At 55.7% G+C, this 17,381-nt stretch overlaps 1 protein-coding gene across 2 annotated transcripts; it reads right to left on the reverse strand.

Moving 5' to 3' along the window:
- Positions 1-1,601: 1,601 nt before the first annotated feature.
- On the reverse strand, positions 1,602-3,989 carry IRF2BP2 (interferon regulatory factor 2 binding protein 2). Of its 2 annotated transcripts, XM_072856371.1 has the most exons (3): positions 3,293-3,989; positions 2,818-3,091; positions 1,602-2,537 (listed from the first exon to the last, which is right to left on the reverse strand). In XM_072856371.1, the coding sequence occupies exons 1-3, from the start codon at positions 3,842-3,844 to the stop codon at positions 1,822-1,824; spliced, it is 1,542 nt and encodes a 513-aa protein (XP_072712472.1). In that variant the 5' UTR covers positions 3,845-3,989; the 3' UTR covers positions 1,602-1,821. The 2 variants fall into 2 exon arrangements, with proteins under 2 accessions (XP_072712472.1, XP_072712471.1); XM_072856370.1 differs by having other exon boundaries at positions 2,818-3,989.
- Between the last annotated feature and the right edge of the window lie 13,392 nt (positions 3,990-17,381).

A 17,381-nucleotide genomic window follows, 5' to 3' on the forward strand; every position in this document is an offset into this window, starting at 1 on the left:
AGAAAAAAAGAAGTCTTCCAAAGAAGACCTACTCTGCATTAAATTGCAGTCTGAACATTATCACAATAAGAACAGTTTACTAAAAAGCACCCAAAATTCTTCAAATTATAGTCGGCTGAACAGATTTTTCCTCCTCCGCCTCCTCCTCTTCCGATACTGAAAGTGTTTATTAGCCCGTCCCCAGGAAGGGACAACCTCACTACCCTTTTGCTCAGAAACAACCGCTTATAACCGAGTTATAAACACCTCAACAGAAGGGCTCGTACAGCTGCAGCGTTGCCAACGAACTATAAACAGCACAAAAACATCACTATAAGACTCGAACTATTTCTAGTAACCAATGATTTATTGATTTTTAGAATTCTGCTTGGTGATGCAGAAGCGTGATCAAAAGAAGTGGCTTTACAAAAGAGTTCTCCAAAGTAGCTTAAAAGGCAGGGCCAGGGCCATTATGTGCAGCCCTAATTGCTTTCATTTCAACCAGTTTATATTTTCATTTTCAAAGAATAGCAGTAGGTTTGTTTCAAGCACACGTAATAAGGAAATTACAGGTTTCCTCCACCCACATTTGGGCTGTCACTGATATGCCCGCGGGCAATCTGGCAGAGCCTCAGTCACCACTGTCACTGTACCACACCGTACCTGCCACTACTTGGAAATACCGGGTCAGCGATAGTCACAATAGCAACAGCACTAGAGGTGACTGATAAGCAAACTCAAAGTCCACCTGCACTATCTGAAAATTAAATTTATAAAAAAAAAAAGTAACGTCTCTCCCCCACCTCCCCAGCTTTGTCCAAAGACACAGAAGCCCCACAAGTGACGCTGAAGACCTTCACAGATGGCAGTGCTACGCTGGCGCCTTTGCCAATCGTGTAATTAAGTTCGTTATCAAAATTCCACGTTATGATATCTAATTGGTGAATAAATGCAGTTTTGTAATCTTACAACTGATCACGTGAACTGCAGTCAACTTTGCCTTAAAAAAAAAAACACAAACCAACCACCACCAAACCAAAAACAAACAAACCCAGAAATCCCTAACTCAACAGCGCCGCTGGGACACCTCTCCACATCCTACTCTGGAGGCAAATTCCCTTGAGAAACACGGAGGAATGTGGGACTGGATCTGACGGATCTGCCATCGCAACCCGAGCCGCGCGTTTCTGGGAGAAAGCCCTCCTGCTCCCTAAGCTCGCCTGGCCGGCGGGATGGCGAAGGGCATCCCCGCCTTGGCTAGCCACTCTTCTCCCCAACCGCCTCAGACCAAGCCTGCATGCGACCAGCTCTACAGGACAGGGGCCAGGAATAAGGAATCACAGACAGTAAGGCAATCTTTACAATGTCAGAAAGTGTATTTGGCATTTAAAAAAAAAAAAGAAAAGAAAAAGAAGGAAAAAAAAAAAAGAAACAAGTGCATACAAATACAGCTAGAAGCATTTCTGGTTTGCCAAGTGCTCTCTAAAAAAAGCAGCGCAAGTCACAGCCTACATTGAACAGTAACTGTCACCAGGGAAGCACAACAAATAGTTGCTATAACAAAAGGGAAAAAAGAAAAAAACAAAACAAAAAAACCCAAAACAAACAAAATAGGAGAAGAATTAGAAGAAATGCCTTTATAATAAGTACATACCTTTCGTCTTCAAAAAATATAGAAACACAATGTATTCAAAAAAATCAAAATTATACAGCCATGTTTATGAAGTCTACATTTCCCTTGTCTTGGAGATATATATATATTTATATATATATATTTATAGATATATACAGAATTCGCGCAGTTCGAGTTCAAGGTGACGTCGGGCGGCGAGAGCGGGCGAGTCACGAGTCCCTCTCCTTTTTCACTTTCACGTCTCCGGCCAGGATGGTGGCGATCTCCCCCTGCATGAAGGCCCAGGGGACGTTGGAGCCGACCAGGGGGCACTTCTCCCCGCTGGGACAATACACCTCCCCGCTGGCCCCCTGCTGCTTGATGCTCTGCCGGGAGCAGGGGAAGCAGAACTTGTGGGAGGGGACGGAGGGGCACTGCACGAAGTGGGTGTCCTCCAGGCGCTCGTGGCAGAGGGTACAACACAACGGGACGCTGGCGGCGAGGGACGAGTCCGGCAGGCTGGCGGGGTGGACGGGCTCCAGCCCGCCCGCCGCGTTGGCCCCCTGGCCCGGCACCTCCCTGCCGGGGCCCAGCCTTCTTTGGTTCATGGCGGAGGGCGAGGGGGGGCTGCTGCTGTTCCTCCGCGTGGTGGAGTGGACCTGGTTGGCGTCTTTGGAGGCGTGGTTGCCCCCGGCATTGTCCGCCACCAAAATGAGGGCGGCCATGGGGGACTGGCCGTTCTGGGCCGCCTCGGGCGGCGTGGTCCGGTTGGAGTGGGGCGAGGCGGTGGGCGGCGGGGGCGACATGAAGGGGGTGGCCGTCAGCGGCAGCTTCATCCCTTCCGACGAGGTGGGCAGCCAGGGCTGCGCCTCCCCGTTGATCTTCGGGGGTCCCGCCTCGCCCTCCGGCTCGGGGGAAGGCTTCCTCTTCCGGGCGGCCCGGGCCCCTGCAGAGGCAGAGGGGGGGAGGGGGAGGAGGAGGAGGGTGAGAAGGGTGAGAAGGCAGCGCAGTCGCAACGTACCGCCGAGCAGAGGGGTCACCGCCGTGCAACCGCAGAAGCGGGTGGCCACGGCCACCCCCGGCCACCCAGGCCGTCGGGCCGCCGCCTCGGGCGCCCGAAGCCGCCCGCGATCCTCCGCCCCGCATGCCGGGAGAGGGCCCCCCTCCCCTGCCCTCCCCTGCCGTCCCCTGCCCTGCCCGCCGCCCCCCGGCCCCCGCCGCCTCACCTGGCTTGGCCACGGCGCCGTTGGTCTCGTAGCCCAGCAGCCTGCCGCCCGCCATGCCCGGCTCCTTCTTGAACTTGCTGTCGAAGGGGGGCACGGCGTGGCCGCCGTGCTGGTGCAGGGCCAGCAACGTGTCCCGCACCGTCTTGGGCTTGGCCAGCCACTCCTGCTCGCCGCCTACCCGGCCCTTGCCCTCGGCGGCCAGCTCCGCCGCCGCCGGCAGGCTCTCGGCCGAGCCCCGCTTCTCCTTGGCGCCGCCGTCGTGCTCCCCCGCCGCGCCGCCGCCGCCGCCGCCCGAGGAGGAGGAGGAGGAGGAGGAGGAGGAGACGGAGCCGGGGCGCTTGTGCCCCAGCTCGCCGGGCTGCCCCGCCGCCTGCGCCGCCGCCGCCGGCTGCTGGGGGACGGGCACGGCCATCGGGGCGGGCGCGGCGGAGATGGCGGCCAGCGAGGCGGCGGCGGCGGCGGCGCGGCTGCCCAGGCCGCCGATGGCGGCGGGGAGCCCGGCGCCGTTCACCAGCGGCACCAGGGTGGGGGGCACGGCGTGCGTCCGCCGCGGGTTGGGGCTCTGCCGGTTGAGCTCGGGCGGCTCCTCGGGCTTGGGGAAGCCGTTGGGCACCAGGATGCCGTTGACCTGCCGGCCGCCGCCGTACTCGGTGCCCAGGCGGGGCGGCGGCCGCTCGGCCGCCAGCGAGTAGCGCTCCAGGGGCTGCGGCGGGGGCCGCGCCGCCGCCTCCGCCGCCGCGGGGTGGCCGAGCTGCTGCTGCTGCGCCAGGAGCTCCTTGGCGGAGAGCGGCGGCTGCTTGGCGTGGGGCGGCGGCGGGGCCCGGCCCTCGGGGAAGCAGCCGTGCGCCCGCTTCAGCTGCCGCGCCGTGTCGATGACGAACTCCACGCGGTCGGCGCCCTCGTAGTTGACGCAGCCCCGGCAGACGGGCTCGGTGAAGTCCCAGATCATGGCCCAGGGCATGCGGGGCAGGTCGCACAGGTAGCACGACTGCCTGCGGGAAGCAGCCGCCACCGCCGCCGACGACATGTCCCGGCCCCGGGGCAGCGGCGAGCGCCCCCCGCTCCGGCTCCGGCCGCCGCCTCCTCCGCCCCTCGTCACCGGAGTCCCGACGGGGAGGCTCGGGCGCCGCGGCCGCAGCGGGACCGTCCGCCGGGCCCCCTCCCCCTCGCCTTCCTCTTCCGTGCGCTGGAGCGGGGCGCGGCGGGCGCCCCGGCAGGCAGAGCCGCTGCGGGGGACGCCGCTCCCCTCGCCGTCTCCGCCGGCGGCGCTCACAGGGCGGCGGGGACGCGCATCTCCGCGGCGCGGCTGGCGCAGGGCTGCGGCCGCTGCCGCCCGCACGGCTCCCCCGCTCGCTGGCTACTACGGGGCGGCGCGGGGCGGCGGGGGCCGGCGCGGCGCGGTGGGGCGGGCGGGGCGGGGACTGCCGCGGGGGCCGGGGCCGGGGCTGGCGGCGGCGCCGTGCCGGGCTCCAGCCGCCACCGCCGCCTCTGCGCGCCGCCGCCTCGATTCTTCGACAGTGCCGGCCGCGCCTGCGCGATGGGCGCCTCCGCCCCGCCGCCGCCGCCGCCGCCGCCGCCGCCGCCGCGATCCGGGCCCCGGCCCCTGCCCGCGCCCCCGCCACCGGCACCGGCACCGGGGGTTCCTCCTGCCGCCGGGGGCCGCCGCGCCCCCGCCCCGTCTCGCCCCCGGGGAGGGCCGTGGGAGCGGAGAGGGACAGGGCGAGGGGCGGGGGCGCGCTGCAGCCCCCGCCTTCCTTTCTGTTATTATTTTTATTATTATTGTGGGGCTTGTTCCTGTTTCCTGCGCCGCCGAGGGGCTTTGCCGAAACCGGCCACCCGTGGACGCAGAGGGGCGCGGGCCGCCTCCCGCACTGCGGGGCTCCGTGTCCCCCGCCCCGCTCGGCCCCTGACCTTGGGCACGGCGCGGCGCCCCGGGCGCGCCCCGCGACTGCGGGCTCCCCCCGCGGGGCCGCTCAGCGCCAGCTCCGGGCCGGGGCCGGCGCCTTCCCGCGCCGCTGCCCGGCTTTGTTCTCCCCGCCGGGGCGGGAGGCACCATTATAAATAAATAAAACGATTACCCATCTTTCTTTTTTTTTTTTTTTTAACTGTTGTCATTGTGCACAGGAAATAGGACGTTCTAGATTTCCTGTCATTTTCAACCACAAACCAGCGGTTCTCTAATGCAGATGAGCAGAATTCACACAGCCGAAGCACGCGCCATCTCCTCCCCGAAAAAGAAAAACCTGCGGACATGTTTCCCCGTCCCCCTTCCACGCGGCGAATCGCCCATCCGCCGCCTGCATCCACACCAAAACACAGGGCGGGGGCAAGGGAGGGAGGAAAAGAGGGTGTTCGCTCTTCCCGTTTGCCACGGGAGGCGAAGCAACCCCTCACCGGGGCATCCCGGCACGTACGGCCGGCTGCACGCGTCTGCCTGGGCAGGGTAAACACGGCGGAGGCTGCTCCCCCCGACGCCCGTGCTCGGGCCGCCCTTCCCACGCCGTTATGTAGGTTACGCGGGAGGGAGGGAAGGAAGGAGGGAGGGCGGGAGGCGGGGGCCGGCCGGGGCCGGGGAAGCTCTGACGTCCGCCGCCGCCCGGAGGTGCCTCCCCGCGGCTGGCAGCCGCCCGACGGCGGGGCCGGGGCGCTGCGGGCCGGGGCGCTGCCGCCGGGCCGGCCCCGCGCGAAAAGCGCCGCCTCCCCGCGGCGGCTCCGCGGCCCGGCGCGGGGGGTTCGGCGAGGAGCGGGGGCACCAGCCGCCCGCCGCCCCCCGCGCTCCCTCCAGCGCCGCCCGCCGGGCCCGGGGCCGGGCGCCGCGGCCGCCGGTGCCCCCCGGGGCGGCGGGGCCCTTGCCTCGCCCTGCCCCGCCCGCCGCCTCGTCCTGGCGCTGGCCCCGAGCGCCGGCCCCCGTGCCAGGTTGGGTGACTTTGCAACTGCACGCCCGGCTGGGCGTCCCGGAGGCGCCGGGCTGCTAACCAGCAAGGCGAGAACCCGCCCCGGCCCCCGAGCCAGCCCCGCACGTCGGGGCGGCGGCCAGGGCTGCTGCCGCGGGAGCTCGGCGTCCGGGGCCTGTGGCCGAGCCCTTCGCGGCTCGTAGCCGCTCCGAAGCAGCCGGCCGGGGCCGGGGCCGGGGCCGGGGCCGGGGGGCAGGAGGAAGGGGAAGGGGAGAGCACCGGCCGCGGCGCGGCCCAGACGTGCTGCCGGAGAGCCAAGGGTTAACGCCGGCTCGCTTTTCCCCAGCAGCCCTCCTTTCGCATTGCATCAAAGTCCTTTAAAGCTGGTTCTCTTCCCCCTTCCCCTCCCCGGCTGGAAAGACGCTTTATCCATGCATGCTAAGTAAACAGATCTTTGTTTTCGTCTTCCACCCACTGCCCTCTTTCTCCAGCCCGAAGCTGGAGCCTCGCCAAGCCGGCTGTAACGATCGCTGCCTCCACACACACACTCACACACATACAGGGGAAAGAAGCCGGGTTTCTCGGGTGAGGCAATGCGCCTGCAATTGGCAGGGACAAGGCAGGAATTGTAATTGCACTTCATCATGTGATGGCTTATGAAAGAGGAAGTTTGGATGTTTTAGTCACGTACTTCTTTACCCTCTTGCTTTAGCCTCCAGGTTCTCCGAAGGAAAAAATTACATATATTTATATATACTGGTGGAAAGCCAAGAAACTGTGTGTTTGCACATTGCAGATCATGAGCAGAGCTGGAGTGCTAGCTGAGTGAGGCTGCAGGGGAAGAAGAAAGCAAAGCTTTCAGCTGTGGCAGGACAGAAAATGTAATCTGTATTTATTTTCCTTTATTTCTAATGAAAACTAGCTGCTTGGAAAAGTCGAGATGAGCGGTATTCTGGTTTTGCCGCATTTGCTGCCTTTGAATTCATTCTGGTGAAAAGGCGAAAAAATCCATGTTACCGAGCTCAGTGTCAAAAAGCTGATAAAAAAATAGTGGCAATGCTACATAGGAAATGTGGTTTATGTATCAAATCACAAAAAAAAGTCCTCAAAGCTGCTGACTTACAGCAGTAACTGCACAGGAATCGAACAGATAATGCATTTGTTTCTTGTTCCTTTTTTTTTCTTGGAAACAGAAAGCATCCTTTTGTGCCCGATCTCTGCGAGGCACCCCTTGCTGTGACACGCCAACGCTATAGATAGGAGCAGCGAGTGCTGGAGGACACCTGATGGGGCATGGTGGCCACGCAGGGCCAGGGCAGTGCGCGGCCGAGGAGCACCGTGGTGGCATGGATGGGGGCCCGGCATGGTGCGGGAGGCCTTCGCCTTGTCCCAGTTGTGCCCAGTGTCATGGATGAGGGAAGGAAGGGAGAGGAAAGGTCAGAGCGGGGCAGCTCTTTAAGGTGAACTCTGCCACCCCCACATCAACGCCATGGCGAGCCCGTTCCCACCCCATGTTTTTTGGCATTTTTCATTGGGCCACACTGAGGTCTTGCTGTGTTTCTCTGCTCTTCCCTCCCTGCAGGGTCCCGTATCCCTTCCCGCCTTTCCTCCGCGCTGGTGGCAGTGATCGGACACGGCCCCTTGCCCCAGAGCTGTGCCCCCAGCCCGCGCTTCACCCGTGTACCCATCCTCCAGTGGGCCTGCCTTTCCTTCTGTGTCCAAACCAGCGCTCCCCACTTGCTCCCCTGTGCCCTCGGCATTCCCCTTTCCCTCCCGATCGAGGGCTGCCCCACATCCTTCCCGTGCCGCAGATATGCACTGCTTCCTCCATGCGTTTTGTTTCCATCCTTCTGGTCCTGCAGGGTAGTAGCAAACTAGCCCGAGCCAAGATGGGAAGGGTGATTATGCTGGAGGGTGCTACCACCTCTCCTTTGATCCGCAATGAATTATGGAGGCTACTCTCCCAGAACTGAGAGGGGAGAGGCTGGGAATCGTCCTTGAAGTTTTGGATTTGGTCAGATGCAGGTGATTTGGGGCCAAGGAGCCCACCGAAGCAGTGCCATCGTGGCTGAAAGCAAGACCTGCCAGCTCAACCTGCAGAAACCTGACAGCAGATTATGGCCTCCGCCAGTGCAGAGCCAGGAGTTCGGCCATTAAATATTTGTTATAATGTTTGTAGAGCCTCTGCTGAGAGGAGAGTTCAGGTAGGAACGAGGCGCTTCCTGATTTTATGGCATTTCTGCTGTTTTTGTTCCTACTGGAGGTGGCAGGTTGCTCCAGAGGATTTTCCAGAAAGCTGAATGAACCCAGGTTTCAGTGGGCTTCTTGCCTAGGTGAGGATTATGTGATTTTTGCCAAACAGTTCAAAAGCCCCTAAAGCAACTGCTGGATCTTGCTGGTAGACAGCTGCTCATGTTTGCCTGCAAGAGTGAGCTACTGGTAGCCATTTTAGAAACACTGAAACTTTTAATTCTCATTTAAAATGATCCATCATTTTGAAAGTGAATCCCCACCACCACCCTTTTATGTATGGATTTTAAGATGTACAGTTCAAACAGCAGTTCAGGTGATGTCCTGCTTTCATATTGATGCTGGTCCCAAAGCCAGCCTCATGGCACACTGAAAAGAGAAAAATCTTCGAAAAAAGAATAATCCCCATCCAACGGTGTTTTATTTAGTGCCATAGGAAAAAAAAAAAGATACTGATGCAAACGAGAGTATCATCAGGTGCAGCCTGTTGACATAAATAGGCTTTGGACAGGCTCGTGGTAAGCCACTGATCCTGCAGGTGTTTACAACCACTTATAACTTTATTCACAGGAGCATCACTATGAATGTAAAGCCATGTGCACTTACGTGCTCGCAGGACGAGGGCACGCTTCCCTGAGAGCCGCTCATCAGCTGCGTGCTGACGGCTGTCCTGCCCTGCGGGCTGCAGCTGACTGCTGATGGCAGGAGCTGATGGCAGGAGCTGACGGAGGCACTGGCAGAAAAATACTCCACGGAGGCCGGAGGGAGGTCACCGCACTAGCTCCCTGCAGGGCAGGACGTGCCAGAGGATTGAGAGGGACTCGAGCAGCTACTCGGTGTCTGCCTTTTGCCGTACATGGGGGCCTTTTATTAACTCCTTGAAGACAGCTGTGCTGAACACCGCTGTTTGGTGTTAAGTTCTGAAGAGCTGTGAGGCACCACCTAAGCAGAGCCTGCCTAGAAAAGGAAGCGCCAGCAGGACACTGGTGTGCCGTTAGTTCACGGATATCTCCCGAAATACGGAGATGCTATGTATGCTGCTATTCTGCCATGATTTTTGCTCTAGACAGTTTGGGCACATATCTGTGCGCTACTTACCGGGGAGTCGCACGGCGAGCAAGAGCATCCAGCTACAGCTTCTGCTCCATTGGTGGGCTCTACCCGGGGCGGTTTGGAGCAAAAATTGCACACTTTCTTTAAAAAAGGAAACAATTCTGTTTTTAACTGAGCAGATGACTTTATGCCCTCTTTTCAAGTAGCAGTAGAAAAAAAGCAGTGAGGAAGAGATCATGGAAATACTTGAGAAATTCAGAGGTTACTACCCTCCGAAGAGAAATAAAAACTTCAGAGAGATACTTCCAGATGCCAGAAGAAAGGGCAGTTGATGTGGAAAAGCTTCCGCCCCTTATCCCCAGGCTGGGTAAATAGGCATGTCGGGTTATCCCATTTACACCCCGCCTTGGCGCTCTGCATTGCGAGCCACAGTCGACAATTGTCTGCTGCCACGGGCGAGGGGGGCAGGAATGCGGTGGCTGGGGGCTTCCCGGGGCGCAGGCAGCGCGGCTGGCTGGCCGGGTGACCCCTTCCCAAAATAAACAGGAAGCCCGGGAAGCCGTGACCCCTCTGCGACACCGCGCCGGCTCTGCTCCCTGCCTTCTGCGCAGGAATCGACAGGCTTCCAAGTACCCTCTGAAAATTGGACAGGGGCGAGGACTTCACAGGAAACGTTACAAAATAAGAGCAGAAACAGATCATCTGTTGAAAAAATTACGGAGGGCTTTAAAACTCCTTCTATTTAAGCTCCTGGATAGTTGTATTCCTTGTCTGCGCTTCATTCCCCTGGGACCACGTCGATGCAGCCTGCAAAGCACTGACTAGCTGCAAAGAAGGGGCAGAGCTTCCCTTTCTGCATGCGTTGAGGAGCTGGCGTGCCTGAACAAAGCAAGAATAGGAGCCCCGGGGAGGGTGCACCAAGGGGTTTCTTGGTTGGGCTGGGGAGTTCGGGCTGGGAAACGCTTTCTCCCTCTTTGGGGGAGTTGGCGGCGAGGTCCTCACACAAAATAAAAGTCAAAACTGAGGCCCAGACCTTCTCGAAGCCTGGGCCAGAGCTGTTAAAGCTGTTTCCAGCGTGGGAGTTCCTGCATGACCAAAATGTCCCCCCAAAGCAGCGAACTGGCGCTCGCTGACAGCTCCAGCTGGCAAGTCACCTCCTGGGCCCGCCAGAAGAGCTGGCTGTCCCTAAAGACCTCCCTGCCTTGGCAGCCACCGGCCCCACAGTTTGGAGCAGGACAGGACCACTGCTGGCGGGGGAGGCAGCCCAGCTGAAGGTGGTCTTTGCTGCTGCTGACCTCAAGGTTTCCTGCCAGCGCCAGCAGTTTTGCAATCCTACTTTTCTGCCCGCCCAGCGGTTGCCTCGTCCTCCCTGTGGGTGCCTGGAGGGGCTGGGGGCTCTGGGGGGCAGGTGCTGATGGGTTTGGCCTCCACGCAGATCAGGTAGTTCAAAGAGACTTGAAGGGGGAGAAGAAAGGGGAGATGGATTCCCTCTCTGCTTACCTAGCAATTGCTAGGGTCTTGTAGTTACCAAATGCTGGCACTCACCTAGCTGGGTAGCAAGACACACCGTGCCGGTGCCCTTCCTGCCCGTGCTCCCCTATCCCCCCAGCTCAGGGGGGCTGCTCTTTAGGGGAAACACTACGTGTGGAGCAAGATGCAGCTGCTACAGGAGAGTCTTTTGAACAGGCCACTCTTCCTTCAGGAGGAATTTCGGGCATTGGCATGCAAAGGCTGCGAGCCAGTGCGTTAGGCTGCAGCCTCGCTTTGTTCCAGGCATGTTGAGATACGGTTGGGGTGCCCACACTTCTGCCAGTCATTGCAGCTATATTATTTCAATTTTGCAACGTAACAAGAGTTAACAGAAGTGTGCCCCAATCCGAGAAAACACAAAATGTAAATGAAATTTGTTTCTGGCCCTCCTGGCACTGCCTCTCATTCCTCTCCCTTTCTCTCCTCCTGATGCCCAGGTAGTGCCCCTCCTCTGCGGGAGCCCCTCAGGGGCCACTCTGGGCAGTCAGGGCTGGGGGGGGAATGCTCTTCTCTGTGCTTCAGCCCCTAGCCTTACCTTTTTGCTCACTGCTGTCTAATACGCTAAGTAAAAACAAGTAAAAGAGGGTATTTTTAATCTTCTTGTACATTGTCATATGCGTAGTATACTACTGTGTAGCAGTGCTGAGGAGCAATACTTACAAGTTTAGGCATTAATGATGCATTTGTAAATTTAAACAGCAGAGCTGTATTGCATTACCTCCTGTCCACTTGTACTTTCAGGCAACAAAATCACGCACATCCCTTTTCCAGGCACCTACATCCCTCCTGCTCACACTGAGCTCCAGAAAGAGGTGCCTGCTAGGAAGTACACTTGAGTTCGTATTTGATAAAAAGAACACCAGCAACATTAATAACTGGTAGACCTGTGCTGGAACTGGCAATTAAACTCAGTCTCCTCTTCTGAATTTCAGTCATTAAAGGAACTTGCCAAAGGCTGGGACCTGCATTATCACTTAGTCTCCCAAATGGGACTGGATGAGGGACTGAGGACCAGTCATCTTCATAATGGGACCTGCCGAGGTCCTCGCGTCATGCCTGAGGAATGGCTGCGCCGGTGAGATGGCTGGGGCGGCTGCAGAGGCTGCTTGCACAGCCGCCACTTGCTGCTGATTCAGGGGTCTTGCACGTGTGCTTGGAAGGTGCCAGACAGGCATCCCTCAACAACCCTCTCCCTAGCACGTCTCACCACAGTTTCAACATGCAGTCCATCATGATCAGGAGCACCAAGCAGCTGCCTCTTTGCTCCATGGTCTGCTTGGAGAGTCCTTTAGAGGCTATGCCAACGGCAGCCGGCATGGAGGACACCGCTGTCGTTTTGTGTCAGACCCCATGGTACCCCATGGCAGCTTGCTGAGGCATGGGCAGACACGTGCACACCTCCTTTAACTCCCCGGGGGAGAGCAACGACAGGGAAAAACCACAGCAGCGTAGACTTCAGGAGGGACTAGTTACCTAGTGCTAACCAGGGCCCCTCCGGTCGTCTCCCTGGCTGTGGTGGAGACGTGGCCCAAGAGTCAGATGAAAGTCCTCTGCTTCGCTTCCCATATGCCCTGTGCAGCCTCAGAGGTGAATAACTTCTGGATATCGCAGATCTGGGATGGGTTTCAACGGCTGATACAGAGGCAAGAGGACGATCACCTTCATCATCCATTTTCCCTCTGCCAGTTACTATTATTGCTAACTGCCGTTCCACACACATTGTAATTAAGTGGAAAGAATACAGACCAAATGAAAAAGGGTATGAGCCTCTCAAAAACATCTCTGTGCTAGCTGCAGCCTGACTCAGCCTTCAATTAACATTCTTACTTAAAATAGTTTTGCTATGCAGCTTTTGTTAAATCTTACATAATAGCAGGCCAAATCACTACCCCAGAGCGCCACGCTGAAGAGAGGAGCTTGGCCCTGGTCTCCTGGGCACCATCTCATCCTGGTTTTGATCCAGATGGCCTTGGACGTGGGTGAGCTACCAGAGGAGAGCGTGCAGTACACCTGCAGCTCTGCCTTGGCGGGCACAGTGAACTGCTGCTGCCACCAGAAGAAGCGGTCCTGCTCTCCCCCACCCCGGCTGCTCGGTTCTGCCCGCGCTGCCCTCTGCGACATGCCAGCACGGCTGCTGGAGCAAACCCGGCAGCGCCAACAGCCGCAGCGCAGCTAAATCTGCCCCAGTGCCCCCATCCCGCTGCTCCGGGGGTGCTGCTGGGGCAAAAGGCAGCAGGTCGGGATGAGCTGCCGGGGAGGGACCTCGGCAGTGGCATTGGTTTGCAGCTGCTGCAGGAGCCCCTCGTGCTGCACCCGCACCCGTCCCATTGCCTGCCGCCAGCTGTGCCACCCCTTCCTGAGCTGCCAGAGGGCACGCCGGCGAGGAGAGAGGGACACGTGGGCTGGCAGGGCTTCCTAGGGACACGAGGAGCTCTGGAGATGGGTCTGATTTCCTAGCGGGGCCTGAGGAGCTTGAGAGCTGGGCTCCATCTCCTGCAGAGCAGGATGGCAACCCTGCCTCCATCACCAATAACGATAATGTGGGGAAACCTCTGCACAGGGCTCCTCCTCTTCACTGCAGAGGGATGTCCTTATGGCTCAGTAGTGCTATAAAAGCATTTTACTACCAGCATGATTTTTTCTTTGTTGTTCTTATTGGGCCTAGCTTCTAACTGGTACGAAATGTGCTCTGTGTGTGTGCGCGCGTGCACTTACGTGTGTGCCCACAGAATAGAAAATAGGGGTTTGTATTAAAATCTGGAAAATTGGCACATGGGATGCAGGTATGAGGTGAGGAAGATACTCCCATATCTGCTTCAGTTTGGGGGGCTACATTTCATTTGAAGCCATTGCTGTCAAATTTATGGATCCACAAACGCTCACTGGGATTGTGGGAACCTCAGCCTGATTTTGCATGATGCTCCTGAACCAGGATGGTGTTTCAAACAGAGAGAGGGCTGGGAAAAGAAGGAGCCGGGCACATCTAAACCTAATATCGCTCCCCACCCCTGACCTCAGGAAACCGATGAACACAGTGGGCACCATTCCCGCCGGGGGCAGCTCCGCTAAGTCACTGAATTTGCACCTGGGTGGCATTTGGCCCAAGGTGATCATGCGCAGCACGGGTTAACGTGAGGTCAGGAGGCTGTGCAGCTGACAGGTCACCACCGCCTCGTCCAGAGGACCATCGTGTCTGCTCGGCTCGGCTCAGGGTCCGCGCCGGCGCTGAAGGAGGGTCGCTCCCGCCGGTGCCCCCCTCCGCCGAGGAGCTGGGAAAACTCCTAGGGATGACAGAAAAGTCACGTAATGGGCTCAGCTCCTCTTCCGCTGGGAGAGCCTGCGGTGGCACACAACCTGGAAAGAAGTAGGTTAATGCAAGCGAGGTTCTTTCTTCTGAATTTTGTTCTAAACCGAGAGTTATGTGTTTTGGCAGACTTTTTGATGAATAGGTCAGCAGGGTGTGGAAATGTATTCTAAAGCTTTCTGCATCCTTGCACATGCTTCTAGTTGCCGGGGGTTTTGCCTACTGCTTCACTTGGAAAGGTTTAAAAGAAAATGCAAATTGTAGGCAAAGGGCAGAGATAGGTTCTTGTAGATACTTTTGGCACAGATTTTAGCCATTCCTTTGTCATTTGTGAAACAACAGAAAGAACCCCCACTCAGCTGTGTACGATATGGAAATACCAGTTTCTCTGTTTACAAATGGTAAAAAAACCATCGCAACCTGCTATATGCACCTCCAGATAGCATATATAAATATCCATAAAACTGTCTTTGCCTCAGAATGGGTACAGGGCAAGTATGGGAAGAATCTGGACTTTTTCACATCTTCTTCCAAAGCTAGCGTTGGTAACAAAAAGATACTGTTTTATGTACTTCAAAAAGAGGTGAATGTTTCTGCATGCTAGGCTTTCAGAATCAAACTTCTACACCTGAAATATGAGAAAAATCATATGACCAAAAGACTAAGAAACTCGTTTCAGATGTAACCAGATACACCGTCCGACAGACTGGAATACTTAAAATCCTCTTTAACCAACGGCATGTCAAGACATGCCTGCTTCGGACACTGTTAAGACATCCAGCCCCCATATTTTACATACCCTCCTAATTACATTCATATGTTTGGTTTCATATTTGACCTCTCTGTTGCAACAGAGTGCCAAGTAAAGCACTCCTCCTCTTAGGCCTGATACAGGAATTAAGCTGGAGAGTGTGGGGGATTGACGATGGTTGTATCCCTCATACACACATTAGAGTGACATGCACCAATAAGCAGTACAACAAAATAAAAACATTTTTAAAATCCCCAGTGCAAATGTGCACTTTTTAATTTAAAGTACGGTCTGGGCTCTTTCTCTTTGCCTTGTTTTTTGGAGCACTTTGATGTTCACACCTCTAATGCTTCCTCCATAATCTGGCAGCTCACCAGCTACCAGATTTCAGCTTCTCTTTGTTAGGAAGAAAAGACTATTTGCACAAAAATTGCATCATTCCAGTGTGAGAAACTGACTCATCTCAGTTGTTAGGACTTTTGTCACTGAATCCAGTAGGCTCAGGTTCCCGGTGCATCGGGAATGGCTTTACAGGAAACCCCGGGCTGCACAAGGCGGTGGAAACGCTGATCAGAAGACACCAGGTGCACAGAGAAATTCACTGTTTTCTTCCCTCCCCTAAATTCTCTAAGAAGCCAAAGCCAAAAATCACATCACTGTCAGCAAGAACAGGATTGGACACTTTATAGATATAGATATAAACCCAGATAAATGTGATTATTCGGCGCTAAATGCACATGCTTTAAAAGCACGTTATCAATGAGAAAAAGATCTGAAGGCACAGTGATTCCTAAATGGTGGCCTTTGGACCCTTGCTGTTGTTTTGGGAAAGGAAACAGCAACGGCGACAGAAAGAGCGAAGCGGCTGGCAGCCTGCACAAGGGTGGATTTCACTCCCGGCCCTTTCTCAGGCGAGACACAAGAGTTTTTACCGAGTGCAGTCCGCAAGGCTGGATCACAGCCCCTCAGCCTTCAGCACATTGGGATTTCCAGATTCAAGACAATGCGTCTGGGATTTTTTGGGTGAGCTGCACCTCCTGTATGTTTTACTTGGACAGTCGGGTTTAAATACCACGCTGCTCTGCTCTCCTTTAGCACTGCTATTACAGCCTTGTTTGTGAAGCAAGAAGAGTAATCCTCATGTAAAAATAATAGTGTTGCAGACCTAGACAGCAGATGGTGTTATTAAATACCTGGGCAAAGTCTAAGGTCATCATGCTCTAACAATTAACAAGATATATTGTCTATCACTTAATAGGTAACCTCCTAGTGTGGGATGTTTGCAAGGCTGAGCAGAGTGGCAAGTGGTATCTTGTCCAAGCCCAGGTAACTCTTCCAGTTAAGTATTTGTCAACCGTTTTCTTGCCTAAATTTGTTGCTACCAACACGTCGGGTAGAAATAATATAATTCCATTTAATCTCCTAAACGATCCCTTCTTTAACCAACTATATTAGGTTTTAACTAGACGGCAACAATTTGAGCGCTTATTGATAGTTGCCTGGCATATAGGTTAATTTATAAGAGCACAGAGAGGCAAGTCCTCAGGCGATGTAAATCATTGTGAGTCTGCCGCAAGGTATGCCTCTGACCAGCTCTGGCAAGGTACCGTGCGTGTGAGGTGTGTTCGCCAGCTGGCTTTTGTTGTCCACAGAGGTCTTCAGCCATGGAGCATGTTTCTTCTTACTCACGGGACCACTTTCCGGTGGACCACGGGACCACCACAGGGAAAGTGTGCATTTATCTGTGTTGATAAAGTTGAAATTGAACCTCGGTAATACGTGGCAGGGCTGTCCTCGTTGCATGATCTAATAAAATTTTCAGGCAGAACTCCCTCTAAGGATTAATTTTATATCCTAACAACTGCACGTTATCAATGTTTCCCTTGATATTTGCCTAGCCTTCCCTGAACTTTACCTCTCAGCTGATGGGTGACTATTTCGCTTCTTTAATGGCACTCCCAGGTGTGAGAGCAACTTTGTGTATCTGCTCATTTACCCATTTTTTCCTCAGTTGTTTCTTCCCCGCCAGTACCTCATAGAGAGTTTGCCCAGGCCAGCTGCCCAGGCCACCCTATTAAACAGCCACAGCCATTGCAGCCAAGCCCGGTTATATTTTCGCCTGAGCAGGGCAGCTAGCTACTATTGGCATGCCTGGTGTTCAGAAAGGCTGCTCCCCTGAAGTGCAGCCTGCCTTCTCTTCTGCTGTTGCCTTCTTTTAGAAGCATAGGTGAGAGCGCCTGCATCGTTTCCAGGGATGTAGACCCCTCCATCATCTCTTCGGGGCCTTCAAGGAAGCCATGGAGGCTAAGCATCGCTCTTTGGGGCAGGTTCTGGCTTTTGTTTAATGACTGTATAGTGGCAAGATGGGGAGCTAAAGCAGAGTCCTGCCACTGCCAATAGTTTCACACAGTACTTTTTCTCGACGGTAATTGCTCTCCTGCTGGGATCCATGAACTTGAGAACAAAGTACATTTTATTATTTACAGGGGTTAGATGACAAATACAAACAGATGGTGCAAAGATGACTCCTAATGCATAGTGATCAAGGAATTTAATATTCATGGGTAAAGGCCTGGAAGATTAAGTAAACAGATTCAAATATGCAGGAGAAAGTATCTCCTAACAATGCATAAAATCAGCACAGCCTTTTGTGCCCTGTTACCGCTTGGGTCAGGGTGATTAACATAAAGGGGAAGACTGGCCAAATTTTCCAGTCTTCTTCAAGCACTCAGCTTGAGCAGCATCTTTGTAAGGAAGCCCTTGGAAGGGGTTTCTGTAAGAC

The sequence above is a fragment of the Ciconia boyciana genome, chromosome 3, assembly GCF_034638445.1.
Source record: "Ciconia boyciana chromosome 3, ASM3463844v1, whole genome shotgun sequence".
NCBI lineage: Eukaryota > Metazoa > Chordata > Aves > Ciconiiformes > Ciconiidae > Ciconia > Ciconia boyciana.

What these genes read in the sequence shown, in the direction of transcription:
- IRF2BP2 (XM_072856370.1), bottom strand. Translation starts at nt 3,844, where the DNA reads ATGTCGTCGGCGGCGGTGGCGGCTGCTTCCCGCAGGCAGTCGTGCTAC. An exon ending in CGGCGCCGTGGCCAAGCCAG is followed by an intron (nt 2,538 to 2,817) that starts GTGAGGCGGCGG and finishes CTGCCTCTGCAG; the next exon opens with GGGCCCGGGCCGCCCGGAAG.